Source organism: Hetaerina americana, unplaced genomic scaffold (genome assembly GCF_022747635.1).
Source record: "Hetaerina americana unplaced genomic scaffold, ioHetAmer1.1.p SCAF_2, whole genome shotgun sequence".
NCBI classification, from domain to species: Eukaryota; Metazoa; Arthropoda; class Insecta; order Odonata; family Calopterygidae; genus Hetaerina; species Hetaerina americana.
Genome location: NW_027286763.1, coordinates 36,257,809 through 36,282,000, shown reverse-complemented (window position 1 = coordinate 36,282,000; position 24,192 = coordinate 36,257,809). Strand labels below are relative to the sequence as shown.

The 24,192-nt window shown below is 41.6% G+C and overlaps 1 protein-coding gene across 1 annotated transcript; it reads left to right on the top strand.

Annotated features, from left to right (window-relative positions):
• Nucleotides 1-3,992: 3,992 nt before the first annotated feature.
• On the top strand, nucleotides 3,993-21,488 carry LOC139688439 (uncharacterized). Its single transcript, XM_071586020.1, has 2 exons — nucleotides 3,993-5,395; nucleotides 17,046-21,488. Exons 1-2 carry the CDS (start codon nucleotides 5,051-5,053, stop codon nucleotides 17,631-17,633), a joined length of 933 nt encoding a protein of 310 aa, XP_071442121.1. The 5' UTR covers nucleotides 3,993-5,050; the 3' UTR covers nucleotides 17,634-21,488.
• The last annotated feature ends 2,704 nt before the right edge of the window (nucleotides 21,489-24,192 follow it).

The window sequence follows — 24,192 nt, the reverse complement described above, 5'->3', positions numbered from 1 at the left end:
TTTTCCAAACACGGCCAGTATTATTTCAGCCGCGCCAATTCTTTTACGATCATTCTTTCCACGACAGCCGTCAACCGATCTTGCTGAATGTGCGTGCGAACATCTAGAAGTTCATTTATTCATAATTTTAAACCACAAAAGAATAACAAGCATATTAAAATGTCTCCGGAGGGTTTATTAAACTTCCTGGAGCTCTTCGGCTTGGAGATCCCACTGCGTCGATGACGTCCCATTGCGCGGAACACCGTCTCATCCAAAATCACCGCAGCCACAGTACCAAGAAAGTGATCGAATCTAATAATATAATTAATAAAAAATAACAAATCATGAATAAATTACGTGTTGCTAAACGCAGCGGCGTCAGATCAAATTTGGAAGGCACCCATATCAAGTTTTCAAAGAATGTTGGAAGTTTTCAATCTACCATTTTCTGTCGAAATATAACTGAAAAGTGTGAGTATTATTTTACATGCTTCACCTCATTAAATTACCTCACTAAAATGAAGGATAAATAATATGGTGAAAGACCAGATGTACATTTTCATATTGTTGGATGTCGGCAAAGTATTCTATAATCCAAATAACTGATTATTTTACTTTTATTTAACACTTCGATACGTTGGTGGCCGTCCAGTGAAAGAAATTAGATGTATAAGAAACCAAATTCAACGAAAAATTTCGGTTGTGCATCTAATGAACTCAAAAAATAATGCATTCTATTGTGGATAAAACTATAAGATTTGGAAAATCGACGGTATTAGGCGTGACTTGGTAGATCCTATTCACAATGATGGTTACAAGGCTTCGTTGTCCAGATAAAAGTCTATTTATATTCATTTATAGTTTTAACAAAATAACGCGTGGAACATATATGTAGTTTCATCATTATCATGACAGCATTTTCGACTACACAAGGACCCAAAAATGATTTTAGTAAATCAGAGAAAAATATAACCCGGCCGGTAAATTTGTCCCTGTTCAAATATTGATTTGTGTTCAAACAAATATTTAATTTTTAAATTATGAATGACTTTTTCAACGCATTTTCCCCGTAATGTCCGGTATTTTAGATAGGACTCCTTGACCCAGGAAGTTTAAGCAATTAAGTAAGATCCAAAGTGCACTTTTTCATGGAAGTGAACCATTGAGTTTAACATTTTCCAGTGACATTGTCGAACATTTTACATTAGCTCAGAACCGAGTTATAAACTATGGGAACGAAACAATCATTAATTGAACACATATGCGGCATTTTCTAATAAAAAGAAACTACCTCGTGGAAACCTTTCAATGTCCTTAAGATGCTGAAGAGAGATTTCTATCATTTTCAAACTTAAATATTTGCTATTCCGCAATAATCAGGATGTCTGGAATTCCAAAGATAAGAATGGCCTATCCTTATAAAAATATTTCATCTGATCAGACGGATGCCACTGCGGTTGCATCTACTAGACTCTTGATAAACCCGATAAACTTATTATCAGGTTTCCTGGGGGTCGAAATATCAGTTTCAAAATATCCAATACCCGAGTAAATTTTCAAGCATACTATACTTGTATAGCTGTTAGATTTAAAAAAAACTTGAGTTTCTCACCAAGCTGAGAGTCATTACTAATGAGATCTTATGATCATTAATGCATGGCGTCATCAGTTTCTTCAGACACGTCTCCTTTCGAAGAACGTCGAGAGGCGTCATGGGAGAATTTGGATTACTGTCCCGCTGCTCAAAGACGTAATGGCATTACTGAAAGTGATACGATATTGCAATAGATTTCCCTATGCTCACTGGTCGGTCGTAAGCGAGCAACTCAACTGCAAATGACATCAGGGGGGTGTGAGTTTTAGCAAAAAACTATCTGGAGCTTTAAATGAACAGTAGAAAGATGCAGACTAGTTTTTTTCTCCACCAATACTCTCCCTGATCCCTCTTTTAACATAATCGGCCCTCCTACCCTGAGATAGTAAAATGGACTCAGGTTCGTTGGCGCCCTCCTGCCTTCTTATACATATACTACTGCATACTACTACTTATTACTTCTACGTGATATTTTTTTAAGCATTATATTTTTAATTTTTACTGAAAGTTTAAACTGTTACTCGTCCACGAGCAATTATTGTGGGGAAAATGTTTCGAAGTCGAGCTCATAGCTGATTATGTATCAGAATTAAAATGTGGCATTCGTGACAATTCTCAGACCCAATTTCATAAGCAACAATCACTGATTTATATATGATTATTTGGAAACAGGTACAAATCAACAATGACGCACGCTGAAATTGTCGAGTTAATCACGATAAACATAATCATCAAAGCAAAAAACAATGATTGTGGGTGACTGTAATGATCGCTTATTAATACCCATTCATTAATTGGGAACATCAAGTAATAGTGGAAATATGAAAGTCATGGAGGACAGGTCCTAACTTATGAGTTGCCTTCGTAAAGAACAAATATATTATGCAGGTAAATTCAAGGAAAATCTATAGTAAATTAAGTCCATGAAGCATGATCATGATATTATTAATATTGAAATTGCTGGTTAATAATTTATCGTAAATCTTGTCACTCAAAAAAATCCAATCATGCAAGTATTTAAACCATGTGTTATTGAAGAAATGGTTCCAGGAGTAACTTTGTGGAACTGCTTCATAGGGATAGGAAACAATTTTGTAACTTCAAATACGCAATTGATTATCAAAATTTAAATTGTGTACGCGAAATCTCAAAGCTGGTTCCTTTCATCATTTTTAAGATATTAACTCAAAAACTCGTCATGAAGCTGTAAGCTGACAAAAATTCTTCTCCTGCCATATTACTAAAAAAGAACTCCTCATCTATTTCATCCGTTTCATACACTTTCTCTTGTAGCCATTTCATACATGTCCGTGTTTATTGCCGCAGCAAACGCTAATGTGCCCTGTATCGTGTATTTTTACGAATCTTTGGGATGAAATCTTGACTTTGACTTCAAAAAATATTTTCAAAAGTTCGAGAGTCACTGAAAAATCGTATTTTTATTCAATTCAAATCAGGTCGTTTAAATCTTGGAATAAATTCTTTAAAGAGAAAAATTGTCCATCTAATGCACTATTGGGTTGTTCTCTAATTTTATTCATACCAATCGAGACATTCTCGTGACCTGGATGGTCCAGTGAGAAGTGAAAGAGATGAGGATTGCAGGGCGAGGCGAATTAATCTTTTTGCTCGTGGAAAAACGCTACGAAATACATCGCTACCAGTTTATTGTAAGCTCCCAAAGAAAGTGATCTGTACTTGAACATTTGGGGCATGAAATCAAAACATCGAGTGGAACTGCCGAATATACGAGCGTTGTATTGCACTAAAATTTGTCGTTTTCTATAGGAATTAAGTGTGACTAACAAAACAAAATATCGCCTAGGTATTCAAACAAATTCAGCATTGTAAGGAAGACTAACTTTGGCGTTTGAAAAGTTTACTGCGAAGGATATATGTATATGAAGTGTGGGTTATTTAACAATGAAGTTTTGTAGCAGCACACATTTTCAAATCGCCTCGTTTTCGATGAATTAAATATATGAAAATAAGATTTCTGTAGGTTAAAAAAATTAGGGAGAAAAAATTCCACGAGCTGATTAATACGGAAGCAGACGGATTGCGGAAAAATAAGTAGTTTTGCGAGAGAGGGAAATACTCGTACAATGGGCATTGGCAAACCAAGGAGTTAATCTTTGAAATCGGTCCTTAAATTTGGAGGAACCCCAATCATTGGAGCATAATGTCTCGCGAGCATCGCATGGCTTCCACGAGAGAGTGAGGAAAAAATAGATGCGGAGGACAGATTTCCCAGAAATTCGCGGCTTCTGGCACGGGTACTTCCCCATTTAAGTTAGGGGGCGTCATTTTTCAAACCATCCGCCACGCCCCCCAGCGGTTCCTTCGTTTCTCCGATACGCGGCGCTCGGGTCGACCTTGATAAATACGAGTTGCGCGGTGAGACGAGGGTAAAAGCCAGCTCATTCTCGAGCGTAGCCGTACCGCTCGTGGGCGAAGCGTGACTGCAGGTAGTAGGCAGCAGTGCTGTGGGAGTGCATCAGACGTGAAAATTGTGTGCCAGAGACGGAGAGAGATCACCATCGGGAAGTTCCCGTTGCATCATCATATATTTTTCGAGCGAAATAGTGATCGGACGACGGTACAAGACCGAACCAGTTATTCATCTTTTAGCACCGTCGCTGGTTATCTTTCATCCACTGACTTCTCGATCTCATGCAGCGGGTGGAGTGTGAGGAGAGTTTTATGAGGTTGTGCCAATCGATCCCATGACTCAACCACCTGCGATGATCCTCGTCGGCCATCGATCGGAATCTCCACGCCCTCGAAACGGGATCCGAAAGAACAATCGGTAACTAACAACATTCAGAGAAGAGATTTAGTGGTTAGCTTGTGTGTTTGAGGTTGCCAGCGCAATTTCCGTTGTTCTTCTATCAACCGCCGCCGCGAGAACTTTTTTACTTTTTCGCAGGGCAGAAAAGCGATACATAACAAACGTGTTGAGGGCCAAGGCGACCCCCATACGTCCGCCCTTTGTGTGTGCGCGAGGGAAACAAGAGTCTGCGAACAATAGAGGATCGCTCTTGCCCTGACGAGGCTGCGCTTTTTGATTCCATATAGAGTTGAGTGAGTCGATCCGCGGCTGTCCTTTGGGCGAATCGAGGCCGCCGCGACTGTTGCTCCATCGAAGGATACTTGCACGAAGGGTGGAGGAGGAGGAGTCGAAAGATACGGACGGAGAGGGAGGCATTTCATTGATTGATTGTGTGCTGCTTCGCTGTCTCTTTCCTCGCTGCCCTCTCTCAGACCGTTCACGGGGAGGGAGAAGGGAAGGATTGGAAAGGCGAAATAAAAAAAGAGGGAGGAAGGGCAGAAGACAAGGGCGCAGAAAACTCTTATAGTGGTCCAGCTCTCGCCGTTCAAAGGACTTTATCCGGAGCCCCTCTTTCCTTTTTGCTTCCCCGCGGCGCCGCGAGGGAAAATTTAACCCCGGCAAAAGCGTCGTGATCAGAGAAGATGCCCGCCGCGGAAGTCATGATGCCCGGGAGCGTGGTGAACAGCGTCGTGTCCGACAACATCCTCAACAACAACAACAGCAACGGCAGCAGCGTCACCGGCCTGGGCAACAATAACGGGCCGACGGCATCCCGACTCCGCCGCCCCCCTCCGAGTCACCTGCCCCCCCTGTCCGAGGCGATTGGGGTGAGGGCCGTGTGCCCTCCTTCGCCTTCTTCCTCCTCGCCGTCGTCATCCTCAGGGTCCTTAATGGAGGGCAACTGCGGTGGGTCTTGGAACCCGGAGCTGATGAGCGGAAGCCTGACACTGATGAGCCCAGGCAACAAACACAGCCAATCTGTGCAGGTCAGTGTTTGGGGGGCCACTCCGCCCGCTCTCCTCTTTCCCCCGATCCCCACTAACCTCTGACTCACCCGCCAATTTTCAATGGGACACGCTAATGGCCGGCCCGAGTCAACGTTTGTCACTCGCGGGATTTTTCCCGAGGGAAACTCTTCCGACTTCTCACAAACACACACACACCGTTGGGTAATCGAGAGTGGCGGCCTTTTAACTTCATAACTCTTGTCTCCAGTCAAATCCAAGGTTTTCGACTCGTTTGTTCGTTCGCATATATAAATCCGGAGGCAGTAAAAAAAACTCGCGTTAATTTTCATTTTCTCGAGGCCTCCAAATGTAAAGGTTGTTCTCGGGTAGACTTCGTGGTCAGAAAACGACGTGCTCCAATCCCTCGGACAATATCTCTAAGAAAAAAATCACACCACTGCTCGTCCCTCGTGATGGGGGTTGGGAGAATTTATTGGGTTATTTTTCGAGGACTCTTTCCCGACGGCCGTCTCCTTGAAAAAGCCATGAAAAGGCTTGACGAATACGCATAAAATTCCACTCAAATGGAAAGATTAATACCATTTATTATAAATGAGATCTTTTTCCATCAATCCTTGGCCAGCAAAACCTGATTTTTTTAATTTGATGAGGTAGATAATGGTAAACGCACCGATATCGCATTGCAATGCATGTCTTCATCTCTGGAAGTTTGGAATGTTGATCGCTGTCTTTCTAATCATGTCGTATGCCAGCATTGTTCGATGATGCAGGGAAGTTCACTTTCACCAGATGGACATTAGGAAATCCCCTAAGATAAATATACTTAATACCACCTTTGCGATCTAATAGCCAACTAAATATGAAAGTGGATTGTATTATACAAAAATTAATGCGTCGGACGGCTCTTTATGGATTGATGTTAGTAGGCCGTATTAATTTTGACGAAACTTTCGTTCGACTAATAGTAATTGATACTGGTGGTCAGTTATGCTAAACTTCTGGTTGACCGGTAAGTTCTATTTTTCACGACCTAATCTCTTCCTTATATTTAACATGGATATTGTAATAGGAAGTACATTAATCAGATTTTTTTTCAAGCAGGTTATACCAAGGTATCATCTGTTGTTTAGATTTATTTCGACGTCTAATTTTTTTATCAATTTTCTCTGTATTTTTAAGTATTCCTCGCGTAATCCAGAGAGAAAAGCCTTCGGGGGGTATTTTAAGTCACGATCTGATGAACTGCCCAGAGCACCACTTTGTTTGCCATTTTTACTTCAATTTCCTGAATGTTTGGCTCGGAGTTGAAGTGCGATTTGTTAAGCACAACGGGCGTGAAACCGTAGTCAATCGCTCGAAGGAAAGAGATGGTATTGTTGGACTATTATTTTAAAATTGCACCGTACTAGCATCATCATAAATTCATCCCTCAGTCTTCCTGTATCGAAGACATTTCACGCGAGAAAACTCTCTGCGTCGAGTTTTACGCTTCCTTAAGATTCAAGGAGGATTTTTCCCATTAACGAGCGGTGCATAAATTACTCCCGTAAATGTACGCTCGCTCTTAAAGCAGCTGATATGTGTATCTATGACTTCCCTCGTGACTGACTACCTTGACGTTGAGTGGTCTGTGTTACCAAGCGTCTTTCAAAAAGTCATCAGGTGATATATGTACATATACCTACTTCCTGCGGAGTAGATAAAAGGAACACGCACTTCCCACGCGTCGACAGTTGACACAGCTACGTCTTAGGGGACACTCTTCCGACTGAAGGCGGAATTGATGGCGCCAATTGACCTCTTGCCCCTCCCCCCCCCCTCCAGCTCCCTCTCACATAATACTAAGGGAGATTTGCTTCGCCATCGTATCTCCTTTCAGTAGGAAAGGAGTGAGTTTTTGAAATCCAACATTTCCCTTTTACCCACGTACTACATTTACGAGTAAAATGCCCTGCCCCTGCCGCCGCCGTAATATAACTCTACCTTTGTTTCATATTTTCAGTTAAATTATAATCTGGCTGTCATTTTTAAGTGCTCTTAAATTTCCTTCTTCAATTCAACGGGGCATTTCCGGAAGGTATTTTGTTGAGTTTAATTAAGTAATTTTTTAAAAGTTTTTATTCATAAAGTAATTATTGTATTCGGAGACGTGAATATTGCAATTTTTGTACTCCTGTGCCTCAAAAACCTTTGGCTTTATCCTGTTTTTCCTCTCTCGGAGTCATTTTGTGTCTTAAAGAATATTATTGTGACAGTAAGATTGAGGTGCCTGGGAGAAGAGACACCTAGCCATAATTCGATTTGGGTGCCCCTCTTCCAAACCAGGGTAAGAGGATATTGACGGAAAGCGATTACAACAGAGCCGCCGCCGTATTTAGATCAATTAAGCACGTATTTCTTGGTGAAATGTTTGCTCACATCTGCACTGATTTTGAATCACTTGTATGATTCAACTAATGCTGTGTCATGTTTGACCAGCGAGGGTATTGCCAATAGTTTTCTTCCTGCTAAGTTTATTTTATGATAAACCAGGGCAGGCCCCCTCAGTCGGGAAAATCGAGAAACAATTGGGAACCACTAATTTTTTTCGAATATTTTGGGGAGTGGCAGGCAAAGGATCGGCTTATTTGGAAAATACGGGGTTTTGGTATGCGAATCAGGAGTATGCTATGTATACATTGAGCATTTCCAGTGAGGGCGATGTTCCTTTAAATTGTGATATTATTTTTATGTTGTGAATTCCTTGCAGGTCCTGGAGAATACCAAAACTGTAAACAGGACCGATTGTGACGATACCAGTGACACGCGAAACAATGAGGGATGATGATCCATTTAAAAATTCTTAATCAGAAACCAAAAATTCGGGTTAAAAAGTAGGAAAGTGGATGTCAGATTCGTCAGGAAAAAAGTCATTGGCAGACTGGGAAATGAGTGGCCACCTTGCATTAACCAATTTGTGATTTATATTTCTATTGCATTTAATGATGGAATTATACGTTTTTTCTGGCGGTACAGATTTAAATATTCTTCCGGTAATAATTTTGAGGATGACGCCGTAGCGTCGAAACTAGTCGTACCTGTAATAAAGTGGTGGATTGGAACAAAGTGTTTCTTTTTCATTTATTTTATTTCCTGTCAAGAACAAGCGAGAGCGAACTTTTGTTTCTAACTGGATAATATCGGGGTTATCGCCATTGGGACAAAGGCAATTCTAAATCTTAGTTAAAAGAGTTTGATGGCATAAAAGTGAGCTTAATATCGGAAATCCAAACCAATTAACAATTTCAACTTTTGCTGTGATGTGGATATGAAATGAAATAACAATTTTCTCCAAATCGGCTCCGTCCAAAAAAATGAATTCTTTTTTTTCTTTCAAGATTGCCTTGCATATTCCTAAGTAGGCCTCTTAGACTCTCGATCGGTATGCTTAATTGATGCGTTACATAGTCATGACGTGGTAACCGATTTAAAACATAAAATGGAAAAGAATCGTAAAATAAGAATGCGCAACTCGCCTCATTTCGGCGAATGGCGAGCTGCCCACCACCATATTCCTTTCAAAGGCCGCTTTCGAATTTTCAGAGCGTGAAAATCGAGGTGGCTGGGCGTGTGCGGTGTTTAAAGCCCCTTCGGTGTCAAGGGTGTGGGGCATTGCCCCTGCCGCCCGCCGTCGCTTCTAATTCAAAGAGTGCTACGGCTCGGCTCCGTTGCTCATCTCCCCATGATTCCAAAGCAACGCCTTCTTCTCCCCCAAAAGATCTCGGTGCAGAAGATCTGTCGTTTATCGGGTCAAAGTGCCCGTCTGCGAAAAATCGAGTGACGCAACGTGTTTTGCTCCACTCGTCGGCATTAGGGCGTAATACTTGATGTTGTTATCACGAGGTGCAGCGACTTCCTTCATGTCTTTGTGTGAAATAAGCTGCTGTTTTCGGAGGTTTGAGGAAACAGGTTATCATATTAACATAGGGGATGTTGTGCGTAAGGATTCTCGGAACCGCATCTTCCAATTCTCTCCCCCACTCCTTTTGCAAGCCTCTTATCCAAAGAACCGCGTCACGAACCAAAGGTCGGAGATCTTATCTTGACGCATGTGCTAGCTCCCGACTCCCCGAGGTGGTGGTGTCCGCGGGTGCGACGGAAGTTAGCATTTTACCCCGGGCTCTAGGTTCAAAGGTCGTACCCGTGGCATTCGAATGATAACAGGCTAAAGTAATTAGCGTCACGTATATTTTCATCATGCGCCATAATCCTGTTCCAACCGTTTGAAAACGTATTAAACGTGTTGAATTTTGCTTTAATTTGAAAGAATTTTGTTTTCTCGAAACGCAAATTGTCTCTAAAAATAAGTATTGAAAATGTAATTAATGATAGAGAGTGTTAAAACACAAAGAAAGATTCTTTATACACTGACTGACCTAGCCTCTGTGAGGCCGTTGTTGCACCTTTTCTTTAAGGCATTGTGTTCTTTGAGGCCGCGAGTTTTCATCGCGCGATCTGCTTCAAGTGCTCTAATTCTCATGATCTGATTTTGAGGAAACCAGCCTCCCAAAACTCTCCAAACTCATATAAAATCTTATGCGTTCCTCGCTGATTTTTCACAAATATCCGTATTTCGATCCTATCGGTAACTTTTGTGAATACTTAAGTCCTCGTTATGATTAATTAAGTGAAGTACCGCATATTAAAATTCGCTTATTGCTCGCGTTTCTTGGTAAATAACTTTTTATTTGTTAGTTTAGTCACCTTAGATCAAGTCAAATTTCGGAATTACATTTTATAAGGATGCGAGTGGTAGCGTATAATTATATTTTTTTGATATGTGTGAAATCAGGAATAGGGGCGATGCGAGGAGAAATTCCGAAACATGAAGGCGGACGCGTTACGCATTAAGACTTCCCCGCTCAGCTTCTCTTCTGTATCTGATCCCCTCATGAATTTTTTATGCCCTTATGCAAGCGATGAGAGGCGAACCAGAGATATCTTCCATCAATGCGACCGATGAACTGGTTTCTAACATGTTATTCTGAGTCTTTGGAAGTCGAATGTCAAGCATATGGAAGAGTGGTGCGGCTCCGCCGTTGTCCCCAGACGGCCGGGTTCCTCAAATTGCATCATCACTTTTCTCCACGACATACTCCACATCCTCCCCATACTCGAACTAACTGACCCCTAAGGTCGTGCCCGGACGATCTCGCAGCAGTGAAAACCTCTGTAAACAATCCAATTGTGGCGGAGGGAGGGGAATTCAGTTTCCTTGCGTAGGCCAGCTTGCCGAACTTGTGGAGGATATAGATAATGCTGCATTCCAATTCCATTCCCCGTCGTGTTGACGGGATAACGCCGGATATTTTTCAATTCGAAAGAATGGAATTTCTTCTCGGCATTCCAGATCACCATCCTGTTTATTTGAAGAGTACGGTATCTATGGAATGCCTTATCTGGCTAGCAAGGAGTGTATGTGAGATTGACAAGTTTTTGTGAACTTTGATCCGGTCAAATTTGATTTTATAGGATGGTATTAGCGCAGTAGTTCTTGGTACATGGACTCAGATACATTAAGTCGAAGCTTTTCCTGTATGCTGCAAATGATGACCATTTTGTCTGTGAGGTTATTTATTAAACTAAAATAAATTCTTAAGTTAGAAATTTCGTTAGGATAAGAATGAAATATCTCGAAAAACTGCACCTGTGTATTTTCATCTGAACCGACTATATTTAGTCCTCTTGGAGTTTGTGTTGTCGCCTGCGGTTGAAGAAAAGAAGGCGATCATATATGAACAAAATGGGAAAGTATTGCTCATCAGCCATATATATTATGGGAGATTACTTCTTGCGGATAAACCTTAAACGCTAGGCTGAAGTATGATGTATCCGAGCTCAAGAAAGATATCATTTAAGCAACAAACGGCATATACATCCTGCTGAAATCTTTATCCAGTGCTCTGCTGGTGGGTGTAATCTCAGCAGCAACCTCTAATTCATCATGACTATGTAGGTATAAATCTCCCAATAGTATGCATCATTCGTACCTGTTGACGCATTTTTCCTCGCAACGGACAGCTTTTTTGCGGAAGTGGCAAAGATAATTTGTTGCCCTGTTAAACGGCAGCATAGTTCCCAAGGAAGAGAAAGAACGCAGTTGCCATTCTGCCTTCAGAAGGTTGCTATTTTTTGGTGAGGCGGGTTAGTAAACATCGTAAGTGATCTTTATAAGCCTTCCTGGTAATCATTATTAGTGGAGACAAAACGTGACGGGAGTAAACAAGCAATTATGTGAAGAGCGAATAATATTTCGGTAAAGGTCATGTGGCAACGTCATCTGGTTATAAAAAAATCTAGTGTTCTACGTGGATTATTTCTGCTTAAAATGTGCGTGGTGCCGAGCTAACCTCTAGCTTGTGGCATCTTGAAAATTCCGTGCTCGTATGCTCAAGTCTTTCATGACGTTAGTAGCTCATGTAGGTGATAGAATAAACGGTGGAAGTTTAATCACCACATGCAATCACGCACCGCAAATAAAATCGCACTTTTCGCGCATGGTCCCAAATAATGGGAATTTATTTAATATTTTCTAAGCAATATTTTGAAGGATAAAATACAGCCTAAATTTTTCAATGAAAAACATATTGGAAGATGAAGAACCTGCAATCAATCGAGGACAGGAAAAATCAGTATCAGTACACGTGCTTTTAAAGTGTAGAGGTCATGCTGGCGTTATAATGGAGAAGTGTTAACGTTAACGAGGACATGTTAAATTTCTTATGAGCATACATCTTTCCATGATAATTTGATTTATCGAGAACCACGTTCCTTCTCCCATAGTGGTTCGTCACGCATAATTATTTGGCACCCATTAGAGAAGGCGTGGATTGATAAGAATAAGCTTATTACGACCGAAAAGGTGCGGAAGTATAAATGAAAAATTGTTGCAACTTGTCGCATGCTAATAGTTTGTTAGATAGTACAAGGCGGAAGTTGATTTCATGCCGTGGTTGCCCTCGTAACAAACTCCTATAGGACAAACTCAAGTGGGGCGAACTCCTAAAGCGGAACGAATTTCCTTGCTAGAACGGAATGGGCATCAACCCCGTATTTATAATTATGCTGCTATGAATTAATAAAGAGCTGTATTATATCGAATAAAATTCTTAAATTGCAGTTCAATCTTGAATAAATTCGCTTCCAGAAGACATCAGAAGTCATTCACTCGATTGTGATTGAAATTAAAGAATTGAAAAAAAGGAAATGGCTCAATAACGTGACTTGTTTCTCTGACATGGACCATTACTTGTGTCACTCACGAGTTTCTATCCAGCCCTCAAATGGCATTCTAACAGGTCCACCTCTTTCCCCGTCTGGTAGCTTTTAACGTAAGATAATGATGTAGAATATAGATCTCTTAGAAACTTCGTCGCAATAGAGTTCTGGTGCCAATGATTGTTCATTGAATGCCTCGTGACTTTCGGGGCTGAGAGAGAAACGGTCAACAAACAGACTGCACACGCTTTCCAATTATAAATGTTTGGGATGACTACATTGGGGAATCAAAATAGTGTCATATGCTTTAAGATATGCATTTGTGATGCCGAAAGGATTAGTTATTTGGCACTTATCTGTGCTAGTTAGTGATCTCGAGGCCCGAAGCATTAAAATGAAATTGATAGTCTGCCAAGAGTGGTGGAAGATGGTAAATTCGGTGATCAATGTTTCTATGGGAGTCTCGATGAAAGAATACGACGGACTGCGTTGTTTTTGAGCTTCTTTTGTTCCAGTCTTAAGTGTTCTGGGTAAGGAATATATTTTCTTACTTTGGGTTCTCTAGAGCGACGGTTACTAAATTTTCTGATCCTAATACATGTACAATGTTCCATTTATTCTTTAATTCGATCTCTTATGTGTACATCTAATTGAAGAGAGCTTCGGAAAAATTGTCCAGCGGTATTGCCACGCTACGAGTGGAGTTGATCTTCCTCGATTGACTTAACACCTTACGTTTTTAATGTTCTTCAAGTGTGGGAAATGCGTCATAACGTATCTGGGTATCGTGTTCTGTGTGCTCAGCTCTAAAATAATAAAGTGACGGAACAGGTATTCAATGAATCAATCCTAAATAAATTAAGAATTTATTTCACCCGTCCCTCTGTTGGCAATACTGCTCGTAAAATACTTAGGACATCTAGATTTGGCGTTGTATGTGAAAATATCAGAGAAATAATTTTACACATTAATTTGACATAACTGTAAAAAGGTTATGTAATCGCAGTGTACTAGATATTCAAGACATATGTATTGACACATATATGCTGATTTTCAGTTATCTCTAACCAAAAACCACAAGATTGTAGCTTTAGGTGCCCGGATAATATCAAAATGTGAGTGTATTCTTAAGTCTTCTAATTACTCCTACTCCAACGGGCAAAAACATGGAACTATAGGGATTGAATAAACGCGGGAAAGGATTATGACATAACACATAAGCCGAAAACCCGGGAAGGTTTTTCAAGGTATTACTCAAGATCAGACACCTCGTCAACGGAAAAAATGGTGAGTAAGTTGATGGCGTCACCAACCGCGCCGTCAGCAGCGAGTGCGACAGATGCACATGTTTCATTGTCTCGCGGTGCCTTTGTTGCGTCGAAAGGAAGCTAGCCTACTACGCCTCGTGGAACACGGTCCTTTACTTCGTGGGCGCGGCTTGTCTCCTTTCCCAATCCAACCATGGGAAGATATATTTAGAAGACTCCTCGGAGTCTAATCGCGACACGGCGAGGTTTGGAAAACCCCTCTATTAATTCACGGAAGTCATCCTCGAAATGCTGATTCGACTGCGCTGTGAAGAGTTCTGGGAATTGAGGGACGAAGAGAAGTCTTCCCCGTGAGATTTTCTCTCAGCTGTTCGGGAGCCCTTCATTTTTCGACTTCAAAAACCCAAAAACAAGCTATAATATTCTTTTGAAATGAAAAAAGTGATGGGCAGCTCGCTCTGCTTTTTCAATGCAAAATTTAAAATTATTGTGATGGCGCATTCGCTCGTGAATCAAACCGAACAAGAAAAAAATCGTCAGCATTTGTTGTGGTGCATGAGAGAAAAAGCACCACTCTGAAAATTATAATGCTACAGGAAGCCTTAGCCAACGGCCATTCGGTTGTTTCCGGTTTCGCAATCCCTTATGGTCAGAGCGTGTTTCAAATCAAGTCGCGTGCTATTTTTCTGTACTCAATGGAAGTCATCGCCCTGGGTAAATCTTAATAAAAGCACGTAGCTTATCATGAATTTTGATGGCATCTGAAGATTGAAATATATCGCGTATTATTTTTGCATGTTGTTGGAAATATGTACCTCTAAAAATAAAATAATTTTTGGAAACGCACGTCTTTAGTGATAAGCATGCTACCGAACGGAACGCCCACTGCATTTAGCATAACGAAATGGAATGTGTAAACTCAATTAAATGCCTAGGCGTTACCCACACTCACGATCTCTCCTCGGTGAAACACCTACGGGGAAATTTGGACAAGCTAAGGAAAATTAGGATTTATTAGAAGAGTACTAGGTTTATGTGATAAAAGGTCAACGATGTTAAGTGTCGTTGGTTAGGCCTCATTTATAATATGCTGCAAGTATATTGAAGCTCTCGCACAAATCGGAAGGTGGTCTCTTTAGCAATGATGTTGAAAATGTATTATTACCCCCATTGTAATACTGTAGGAGAGACCATGTTAGTAAAATTAGAAATAAGTGTACTACAGATAGATTTAAGATGTCATTTTTCCCTCGAACGATAGGGGATCATGATAAAATTGTTCGACCGCGGTAGGGTCGGTCATTTTCGGGTAAAATTATTCTGGTGGGTATTCACCCCCTGCCACACACCCTAGCGGCGGCTTGCAGGGCACATAAATAAATAAATAAAAATAGATAAAACGGCAATATTCTTCAAGTACCACTTAGACTCCTGTAATGGCGGTGGCGCTAGCACGCGCCTTGGGCCCCATGTTTACCTAATTTTGTGCTTAAAAATATACATATAGTGAAAGTATGTACCAATATTTATTAGGCTAAAACTTTGTTTGACAAAATGAAGTTATTCTTATTTTTACATATCCGCAGTTGCTGTTCTTTGTCTTTTTAAATAATCAAACATACCAAGAACACTCAATGGCCGAGATTTTCAACGAATTCCAACGCAACACTGCTTGAGAAGTGGCATGTTTATGTTTTTTATCAGTAGTAATCACCGCAGCGCAGTGGCTGACTTCTGCGAAATCATGACTTAGATTTATTTTAATTTTTCCCGTTCCCGAATGAAATGCAGACGACTTCCGTCTCTCCATTGTTTTACGAGTGCAATGCAACAGGTCTCCTGTACCTGCCTGTGCCTAGGAAATAGTTACGGATAACATTTAATGCGCAAATAAATAGAGAGCAGACATCCCAAGGAAAACGGAAACTGTGCTCAAGGATATATTTTAAAGAAGAGAGTTAACTCGGTGATCAAACAGTGGATATTGTTTTCAGGTAGAATGAGATCAATCCAAATCCTACCTCAAGCGGTGGAATACCACCACCAACAATAATAATAATGTAGAATAAGAGGGTGCTGACAGTGCTGATACTCCCCGGACTGTATAAGACTAATTTATGAAGTGGCGGATATAATAGTATATACTCCCTCTAAATAAAGTGCAAACATTCCTTAACGTGTAACAGGGAAGAAATATTTCGTAAATTTTTAACGTAACGGTCTCGCTAGAAGATTACCCTGCTATCTTTTTGAAGACCGGTTAGGGGAAAACCATGGTAAATTTCTTTAATAATCTGACGACGTCAGCTCTAAGATAACAAATTATCACGATTGCAATATAAAATTTCCTTTAAAAAGAGCCAAATGGTCGCCTCAAATTAAATCGAGGAAATATTTCCAATAGGTACCAATCACTTGTTCATTACTGAATCCTTATCATTGTGTATGTATATTTATTGATTAATCGTTATAGTCACTCATGAACCTATTCACCGACTTATGGTGCGATGGATGGATATCTGGCTATCATCTTTAATATGTAATAAATCTGTCTGTCCTCGTTTCCTGGAAGACAGTTATGTCGCAGAACGAGGGCATGATCGGCGATGTCGATTGCTCTTGATGCAAGCGGGCTTAAACCTTGCCGAATAATATTTTCTTCAGTTTAACTGCTATGTACTGTTCATTGCTAATCACCTTATCACGAGCGTAACTGCATAACAAATCTCTTTTGCGTGCAAAACACTGGTACAAAGTTTAAGAATAAATTATTTCATAGGCTGGAAGATTATTATTTCATAAATTGAAGCCATGCCCTGATGGGATCTTAAATTTTTCACATGGAGGCACTGTCACTGCCGTCATAACGACGAAAGCGGTGGGATCCGCCTCAAACCTACTCTCTCCCCTCTCCAGCCCTCCCTCCTACCCCCCTCCGCACAGCATTTATTTCCCCTGTGCCGGTTCCCAAGGCGAGGCCGTCCGCCTTCCGATTGGAAATAGGAAATGTTTATTTCTAAAAAAACATTATTATTCCCCTTCCCTGTTGCGGGTGCCCTTCTTTGCTTCGCGCCATGCATTCTAATATAAACAAACACGTCCTGACTGACTCTTTCTCTCTCTCTCCCCATTCCCGCTCACAGGTGAAGGTCTACCGGACGTCTCTGGAGCACTTCGCTGTCATATATCCGCAGAAGAAGGTTTGCAGACCGCTCGGCGTGCTCAACTTGAGAAACGCCCACGTGGAGAGGTTATACGACTCGGGGCCCGCGGTGGTCAATCTCACCAAGCCCTCCGACTTGGACTTGAAGAAGGGGGGTGGAGGAGACAGGATGGGATTCGTGGTGCGGCAGAGGGGCTTCGACTCCCCTTTCTGCCTCACCTTCCTGTTGGAGGGGCCCGCCTGCGGTACATCTCCTTACGCCGCCACCTTGGCCGGGCCCTACTCGCCGACGCGGGTCCAGAGGGACCTCACCCGCGACCTAGAGCAATGGATGGCCGCCTTCCGGTGCGCCCCCGCGGGAGGGCTGTCCCCCTCGTCCCCGCTGCCCCCGGCGACCTTTCCCTCCCCTCCCCCCTCGCCAGTGCCCTCGCCGTCGCTCTCGCCAGGGGGCGACCAGGAGAGCAGCGCTCCCGCGCACCAGCAGAGGGGCGGCAGGATGAGGTGCGCCGCAGCCCCGCGACACCACCTGCCCCCCTGCCTCGCCATCGTCGAGGAGGAAGAAGTTTGAAGCGAGGGAAACGGGAGCGCTCCGGCTTGCCGAGCTGGCCGAGCCTGCCGGCTCCTCTTGTCTTTTCCTCTTTAGGAGCAGCAATAGCTCAGGTCTCCTCCGTATAAGGCGAGTAAGAGGCCCGGCCGTCTCGCTCCTTATCGAGAGGGGAGGGGGTGAAGGAGCTTCGTCGCGGGAGGGGTGCGACGGATTTCATTCACCTGCCGTCTCCGCTCCGAGACTAAGGATGTTCTCCTCCTCGACTTGCGGCCGCGGTCGAAGAGTTGATGATCTCCCTCATATTAGATGGAGCAATGGAACTTAAATACAAGGCAGCAAAGGGTTCAGCCCAGAGGATCAGGGTCGGCCCGCAACTTTGGCGCCTTATCAGGTTGCCGGACAGAAAGAGGGGTCCACCCTAAGTTCAAATGAAACGGGGGTCCTTGAGACATGCTTGCGTGAGATTTATTAATTTATGGAAGATGGCGCAGAAGGCAACGCATTTCCCCCCTATTCATCCTTTCTGTTGTTTTAATTGGCTATCTGATGGAAATGTTTCCAAATTTTGTTGCATCTTGGTAGCTATTTAAAACCCTATTTGAATGCTTCCTGAGCTGAGTCTCTCGTGTGACTGAAGATGACTTTGGATACCATCTTCCCTACCACGATCAATCGACTCCAGCCTCAAGTCTTGGTGTATTCAAATCTTGACTCATTCCGAATGAGCTAGAAAGAATTCTGTGAAGCCTGGGTGTTTATTCGATGTAACATACCCCTGTGTGTCTTTATGTGTGAATAAATTTACTTATCCTGGACTGCCACCTCATAAGGGGGAATATCTCAATGGTTAATCTTTTAAAATTGGGTTGGGAATTAATTGATATTTTTTTAAATTAGTATTTTTTTATTGCAAAAACTTCCTCCAAGAATAGGATGACATATTTTTTTACCTAGTTCACCATTAAATTTACTGATCGGAGGATATATGATAAAAGAGGATTGGACAATTTGGAAATTATGAGACAGATTCAAGTAATAGGTAAATGTGAACTTCAATTAAGAAAAATGTTCATATCTGCTTGCAGTTACAGCATTGTTGAACTAAAAAATGAACAATTAACCAAGGATCGGATCCCTGGCCCAAAGGGGCTTCGCCCGGGGAGGTGGCAACCCAGTTTACATATTCTATTTATGTATTTGTGTGTGCGTGACTATTCATATCTATGAGTGGACGCCAATGAGTGAGCTAAACTCGTCTCATTAAAAGAAGTCAGACTGTGGCCATGAAAGTGATTTCTGGTAGGAAAAGTTCGGAACCGCGGAGCGCTACTTTGATCATATTCTGAAGTCTTTGGCGATAATAAAATTAGCATTCACAGGGATCAATTGTAAATTAGGTCTAATACTTTTATATACTCACTAGTGAAGCAACAACTTGACCTGAGTCATCATCCATTTTGAACATGGCTGCTGATGTTTGACTTCATTTAATGTTACCGATTAAGTAGTTTTTATAAGTAATGGATGAACGATTGGCGGAAAGGGCCTTCAGTGATATTCGGACCACGGTGCTAACCTCTTAGCTGCTGTCTTTACCAATTGTTTGTCTGTTTTTGTTTATAGATTTCGTAATGCGCAGGTTGCGCTTTTAATAATCTGTAAACGACTCTAATCTCTTCGGTCGGTACCTTGCCGCTGCTCTTCTTTCGTGAGAATCTCAGCGGTACCGTTGGAGAGAGGAGCGGTTCAATTTAAAGATACTAGCAATGGGAGTTGTTTTTGCAGCCCATATTGCTCAAGCACGCCCACTGCTGTTGGTCTGGTCATCTTATGTTCTAGATTTGCGTTGTGTCTCCCATTGGAACATCGAGAGGAAAGTGTCTGGGATGTCTTTTTCCTCCGCGCCAAAATTGTATGAAATGCGCGAATGTGGCTGTATGTGCAGAGTAGACCACACCAAACATTTGTGTAGCAGAGTATGTATTACGGTGTACCAAAGAATGTGATGCACTCTTAATGGTGCTACCATCTGTGATCCTAAGCCGAGCAGTATTATTATAGTAATTGCGTACAACTAATTTTGTCATTGTGTGAAAGGATGTATAATTTTAATGGTAAGGCAGCAGTCTGGAGGTCCTGACGCCCAGTGGTCCTATTCTTCTTCCATTGGAGGGGCGGGGGACACTCCCTACCTCTTCTTGGCCCACCCCCGCTCTCCCTCCTGCAGTTATCTGCGGAAACCTTTTCTTGAAAGATTCGTGCCTTTCCCCTGAAATCCAATTCTCTTCGAATCGGCAGAGCATGCGAGCTAAAAAGGAAGTGATTGGGTATTGCGATCGTCCAAGAGAAATAAAATATATAAACGCAAAATTTAAGTGGAAGTCGAACCAAAGAATAGATTTTGGTCACGGACGCAAGCCCTCTGTTTCTCTTGGATTCAAGTTATTGTAAGAATTAAGCTTTTCACTCTCCGTGGAAGATTTTTTTTTTAATGATTCTGGCGGGTTTCTTGAAATCTTTTAAAAAATAGTATTGGCCGGAGCTCAAACAGCCCGGGTAATGACGCAACATTTCCTGGTGATAATAGGAAATTTTGAAAGAAGGGGCTTGAAAATCATTCCTTTTATTCGGATTTGGTGGTGAGGAACGAGAAAGCAACGCGGCGTTTTGAAACATTTTCCGTCGCCCGCCACTGAATGGGGAAGGAAATTGCTAGTAGGGAAAGTGACCTTCCTTCAACAATGGGGGAGTGGGTGGTGATGATGCGGTGCGCTCCAAAATGCAATACAGGTTTCGGTAGAACCCCATTTCAGGAGAATTAGGCTCATTTTTTGGTGTGCATCATTGTGTTTATAACAAGGCTCACACGAATGCAAATGTCCTATCCCTCCACGACCCATCAAAATTTTTGTATAAGTTTTCATTTTCAGTCTCTTGAAAAGTCACGGACTGAAAGGTTGAATTACTCGACTCTTGATTGGTAACGAGCCATCTTTGAAGTCCAGAGACCTTCGATTCGATGCACCGAGTTGCTGCTCGAGCATTTGAACGCGCCTTTTCTCTCGTGAGGTCTCGTTTGATTCAAGTTGGTTGCTATGCAAGGTTTGAATGGATGTTCCATCAGAGTTGAAGCGATTGTGAAACCGAGTAGTGTGTCTTGAGTGAGTAATTATTTTCCCCTAGCCCGAAGAGAGAAAAAGGTGTAAGAGAGCATGGCGAAGCGAGCGAGAGAAAGTCCTTTTTCGAAGTTTCCGTGACGCCATCTTCGGTTTTTTTTATTCCTTTGCTTCATTTCGATCGCCGGGAAGTCCCTTCTCCGCAGAGCCTTTGGGGGTGGAGGGGAGGCGAAGGGTTGCCAGGCGTTTCACACTTTCTTAACACTCGCCCAGTCCACCCTCCCTCCCCCTCCTCCCGCGTTTTCGTCCCCCTCCATCTTGAAAGGAAGGCACTCGCTCGCTTGCTCACTCATTCCGCAGCTTCCCTCCTTCCACCGAGGATTGTGTGCGAGTGAGTCACGAAGCGAAGTCTCATTTTTTCGCGTGCGTTTTCTTATTTTTTTCTTGCCTTCTCTCTTGGCTGCACGACGCCGGTGCTCGAATGTGAAGAACGAGCCTGCCCGAGTTCAGGAAGGTGTGCGTACTCCCAATTCGCCTCCTTTTTTGTTTCGAAGCTAGCCGAGATCAATTTTCACCCTTCCGATCCTTCTTCCCTACTTCTGTTCCTTTCCCGAGAAAACAAAATTCTTTGTCCCTCAAATGATGTTCCGCCTGTCAGCTCCTCTTCGCTGAAAAGTGCGTCTTGTACCAAATATGGGTAAATTCCATGTGTTTGTATGTTTTTCTAACTTGTGTCACGAATAAAATTTTCAGAATGTAATTGTAAAGCAATTTATTTGACTTATGATTTCTGCACATTACCTTTCCTTGCACGTTGAGGCTAAAAAGATGTTACTCTGGTGCAGACAATATATTTGGATGACATCGATAGTTGTCGGTTTGAAACTTCTGATATTATCGCTGCTGAACGTTTCTCAACCGTAGTTTTGCGGCCTACTGAATTAGGGTCTATGGAAACTGTCAAGTTCAATGAAAATTTATTGTTTTATGACTTTTTCAATTGTCATTGCCGTTTCTCTCCCAAATAGTTTGTCTTGAATTTCTATATATTTTGAAGGGAGACATATGATCTCTGATATGCGACATAGCTTTTAGCTCCGCGACGGTGCTTTGCTATGGAATATTTTTAGTATCATTTAAACTGTAGATAAACATACATTTAAAAACAGAAACCGAATGTATTCGCACATCTTCCGAGGGGCAATTGCAAAATTATTTTTTAATGAAAAAATATACATAAATAAGGGTCTTAGTTAGCACTATTAAATACTTGCATGCTCGCGAAGTGTTACATTAGTGCATGTACTTGTTCCGATAAAACATTGTTGAGCTTCATGTACCTCTAAATTAATGCTTTTTGTGTACATGCACGAACAAAGGTTAATATTTCACCCTGAATGAGACCCTATCCTTTTCATCAACTTGCCTAAGCTAGAGCAGTAGAGTATTAATTATTGAATACCGCGACAGCCAAATGGATTCCAAGTCACAACAACACTTAAAGACCTTTCAAAAGTTTCAAGTTTGGTAGAAGTTCTGCATCCAACTTAAGAGCCGAAGAAAAGGTTTGGTGAAATTCTCTGCTAATCGTTATCTGCACTCCTTTTAGCATCTCAAACAATTTTATATATCTCCAATATGAATTATTTGTTATCAACTGAAGTTCGATATTAAACCCACATTTGACATCGTATTTAGAGCAAAATAGGAACGTGGTCGTTTAGAGGCTAGACCACTCTGCTAACGATCAGTGACCCAGGTTTGATTCTGGGTGACTTCTCTGGGGACACACTCTGCTTTACTCTCATCGTGTGATTTTTCGAATTCTAGATATTTACAGGAAAAGAACAAACATCTATCATGATGTGTGGATTTAATACGCGGTATGGCTCTGTACGACGTTGGCCTTGTTTAAGAACCGACCCTACCAACCTTCGGGTTGATCAGTGTGGGTTTTTAGGTAGCGATGCAGTATGGTATGTCTTGGTGGTTGGGAGAGGTGTATTTCTGTGACTAACAGTCCAATCGGAATTTTTTCAAGGAAAAATGCATACAAGTATTTTTTTGTGCTTCGCCCTTCGCGTGCTCTTCCAAAACCAGCCTTCCTGTCTGCCGTTTTGGAAAATGAGCTGAATTTCGAGAGTTCTATTTGGGAAAGAGAGGGAAGCGATTGGGATCGATGGAGAGAGAAGGCTGGGTTGTGGCAGTCCCAGTCCATGCTGGAATGGATATGAAAGAGAGAAAAATAAAGCTCTCCAAAGTTGATGGAAATTGGACGTATTCTGACGGAAAGTTTGGACTGGTTTTTTCAATACCCGTGGGAATTCACGAAAAAGAGAAGCACTCAGCCCACGGCTTGATATGCAATATCATCCATTTCCGTATTTTTCTCAATTTAGCAGCAATTCTTCGGTCTCGAGGTCATTCACTCCCTGCTTTACGTGACTTGCTTTCCTCTTCGACTCGCCCTCCGCCGCTTTTATAACCAAAGTTTTAGCATGCAATGTCAAATATTTTTTCTTGTATCCGTTGTACTTATTTTGGTACAACTTGATCAATATGTGGGTTCATGCCATATATCAAAAAATAGTTAATTTTTCAGCAGAAAGAAATGAATAAAATAATATAGGCATGAGAATAATATAAAGGCAATGCGAGTGAAACAGAAAAGTCTAATCCTTTTGGCTAAATCTATGAAAGCATTAGGTATTGTAATTTAATACGCATATTCAATTATTTGTCTGATTTCTATTTATTTTGGAAGTGTAAATAAACGCAATTTTCATCTAAATTATGTCAATGTTGCTCACTATTAACTTTTTATATAATTACTATATTTACTATCCATTATTGAAATAGAAAGAAAGACTCGTACTTTTCCACAGATTTTATTATACGGCACGACGCGTTTCACCGACTTGCGGCATCATCAGGTACGTGATGATGTACCTGATGTATTTTGACCTTTGATCATTGTACCTGATGATGCCGCAAGTCGGTGAAACGCGTCGTGCCGTATAATAAAATCTGTGGAAAAGTACGAGTCTTTCTTTCTATTTCAATAATGGATATCAATTACTTCCACGAAGTGAAGCCTGAAACAATAGAAATTATTTAGTAGTTAATTTTTAAATAACTATCTACTTTTATAACTATTACATGAACATACTATGACCCTGTCGCTTTAATCTCTCGAATTGGACATTAAAATAATCACCTAAGTTCCACTATCTATCTTTAAAGGGAAATATGAAGGCAGTTAGCTGACTACGAAGTCTAAATTCAGCGTTTTTTATTCCAATAAGTTTTTTCATCTATTTTCCACCTCGCCTACTCTGGGGCCAGAAACTCCATGTGGAAGGCCATTGCTCTCCTTCGGTCAATATTTTTTCTTGTTTTTACTAACTTACTAAGTCAAAGCTTGGTTATTTTGGGACTCCAGAACGATGTATTTATGTTCCAAC

Bases quoted from the DNA above. Each gene is read 5' to 3' on its own strand.
- LOC139688439 (XM_071586020.1), top strand. From the start codon at position 5,051: ATGCCCGCCGCGGAAGTCATGATGCCCGGGAGCGTGGTGAACAGCGTC. The intron at 5,396-17,045 runs GTCAGTGTTTGG...TCCCGCTCACAG, and splicing joins AACACAGCCAATCTGTGCAG to GTGAAGGTCTACCGGACGTC.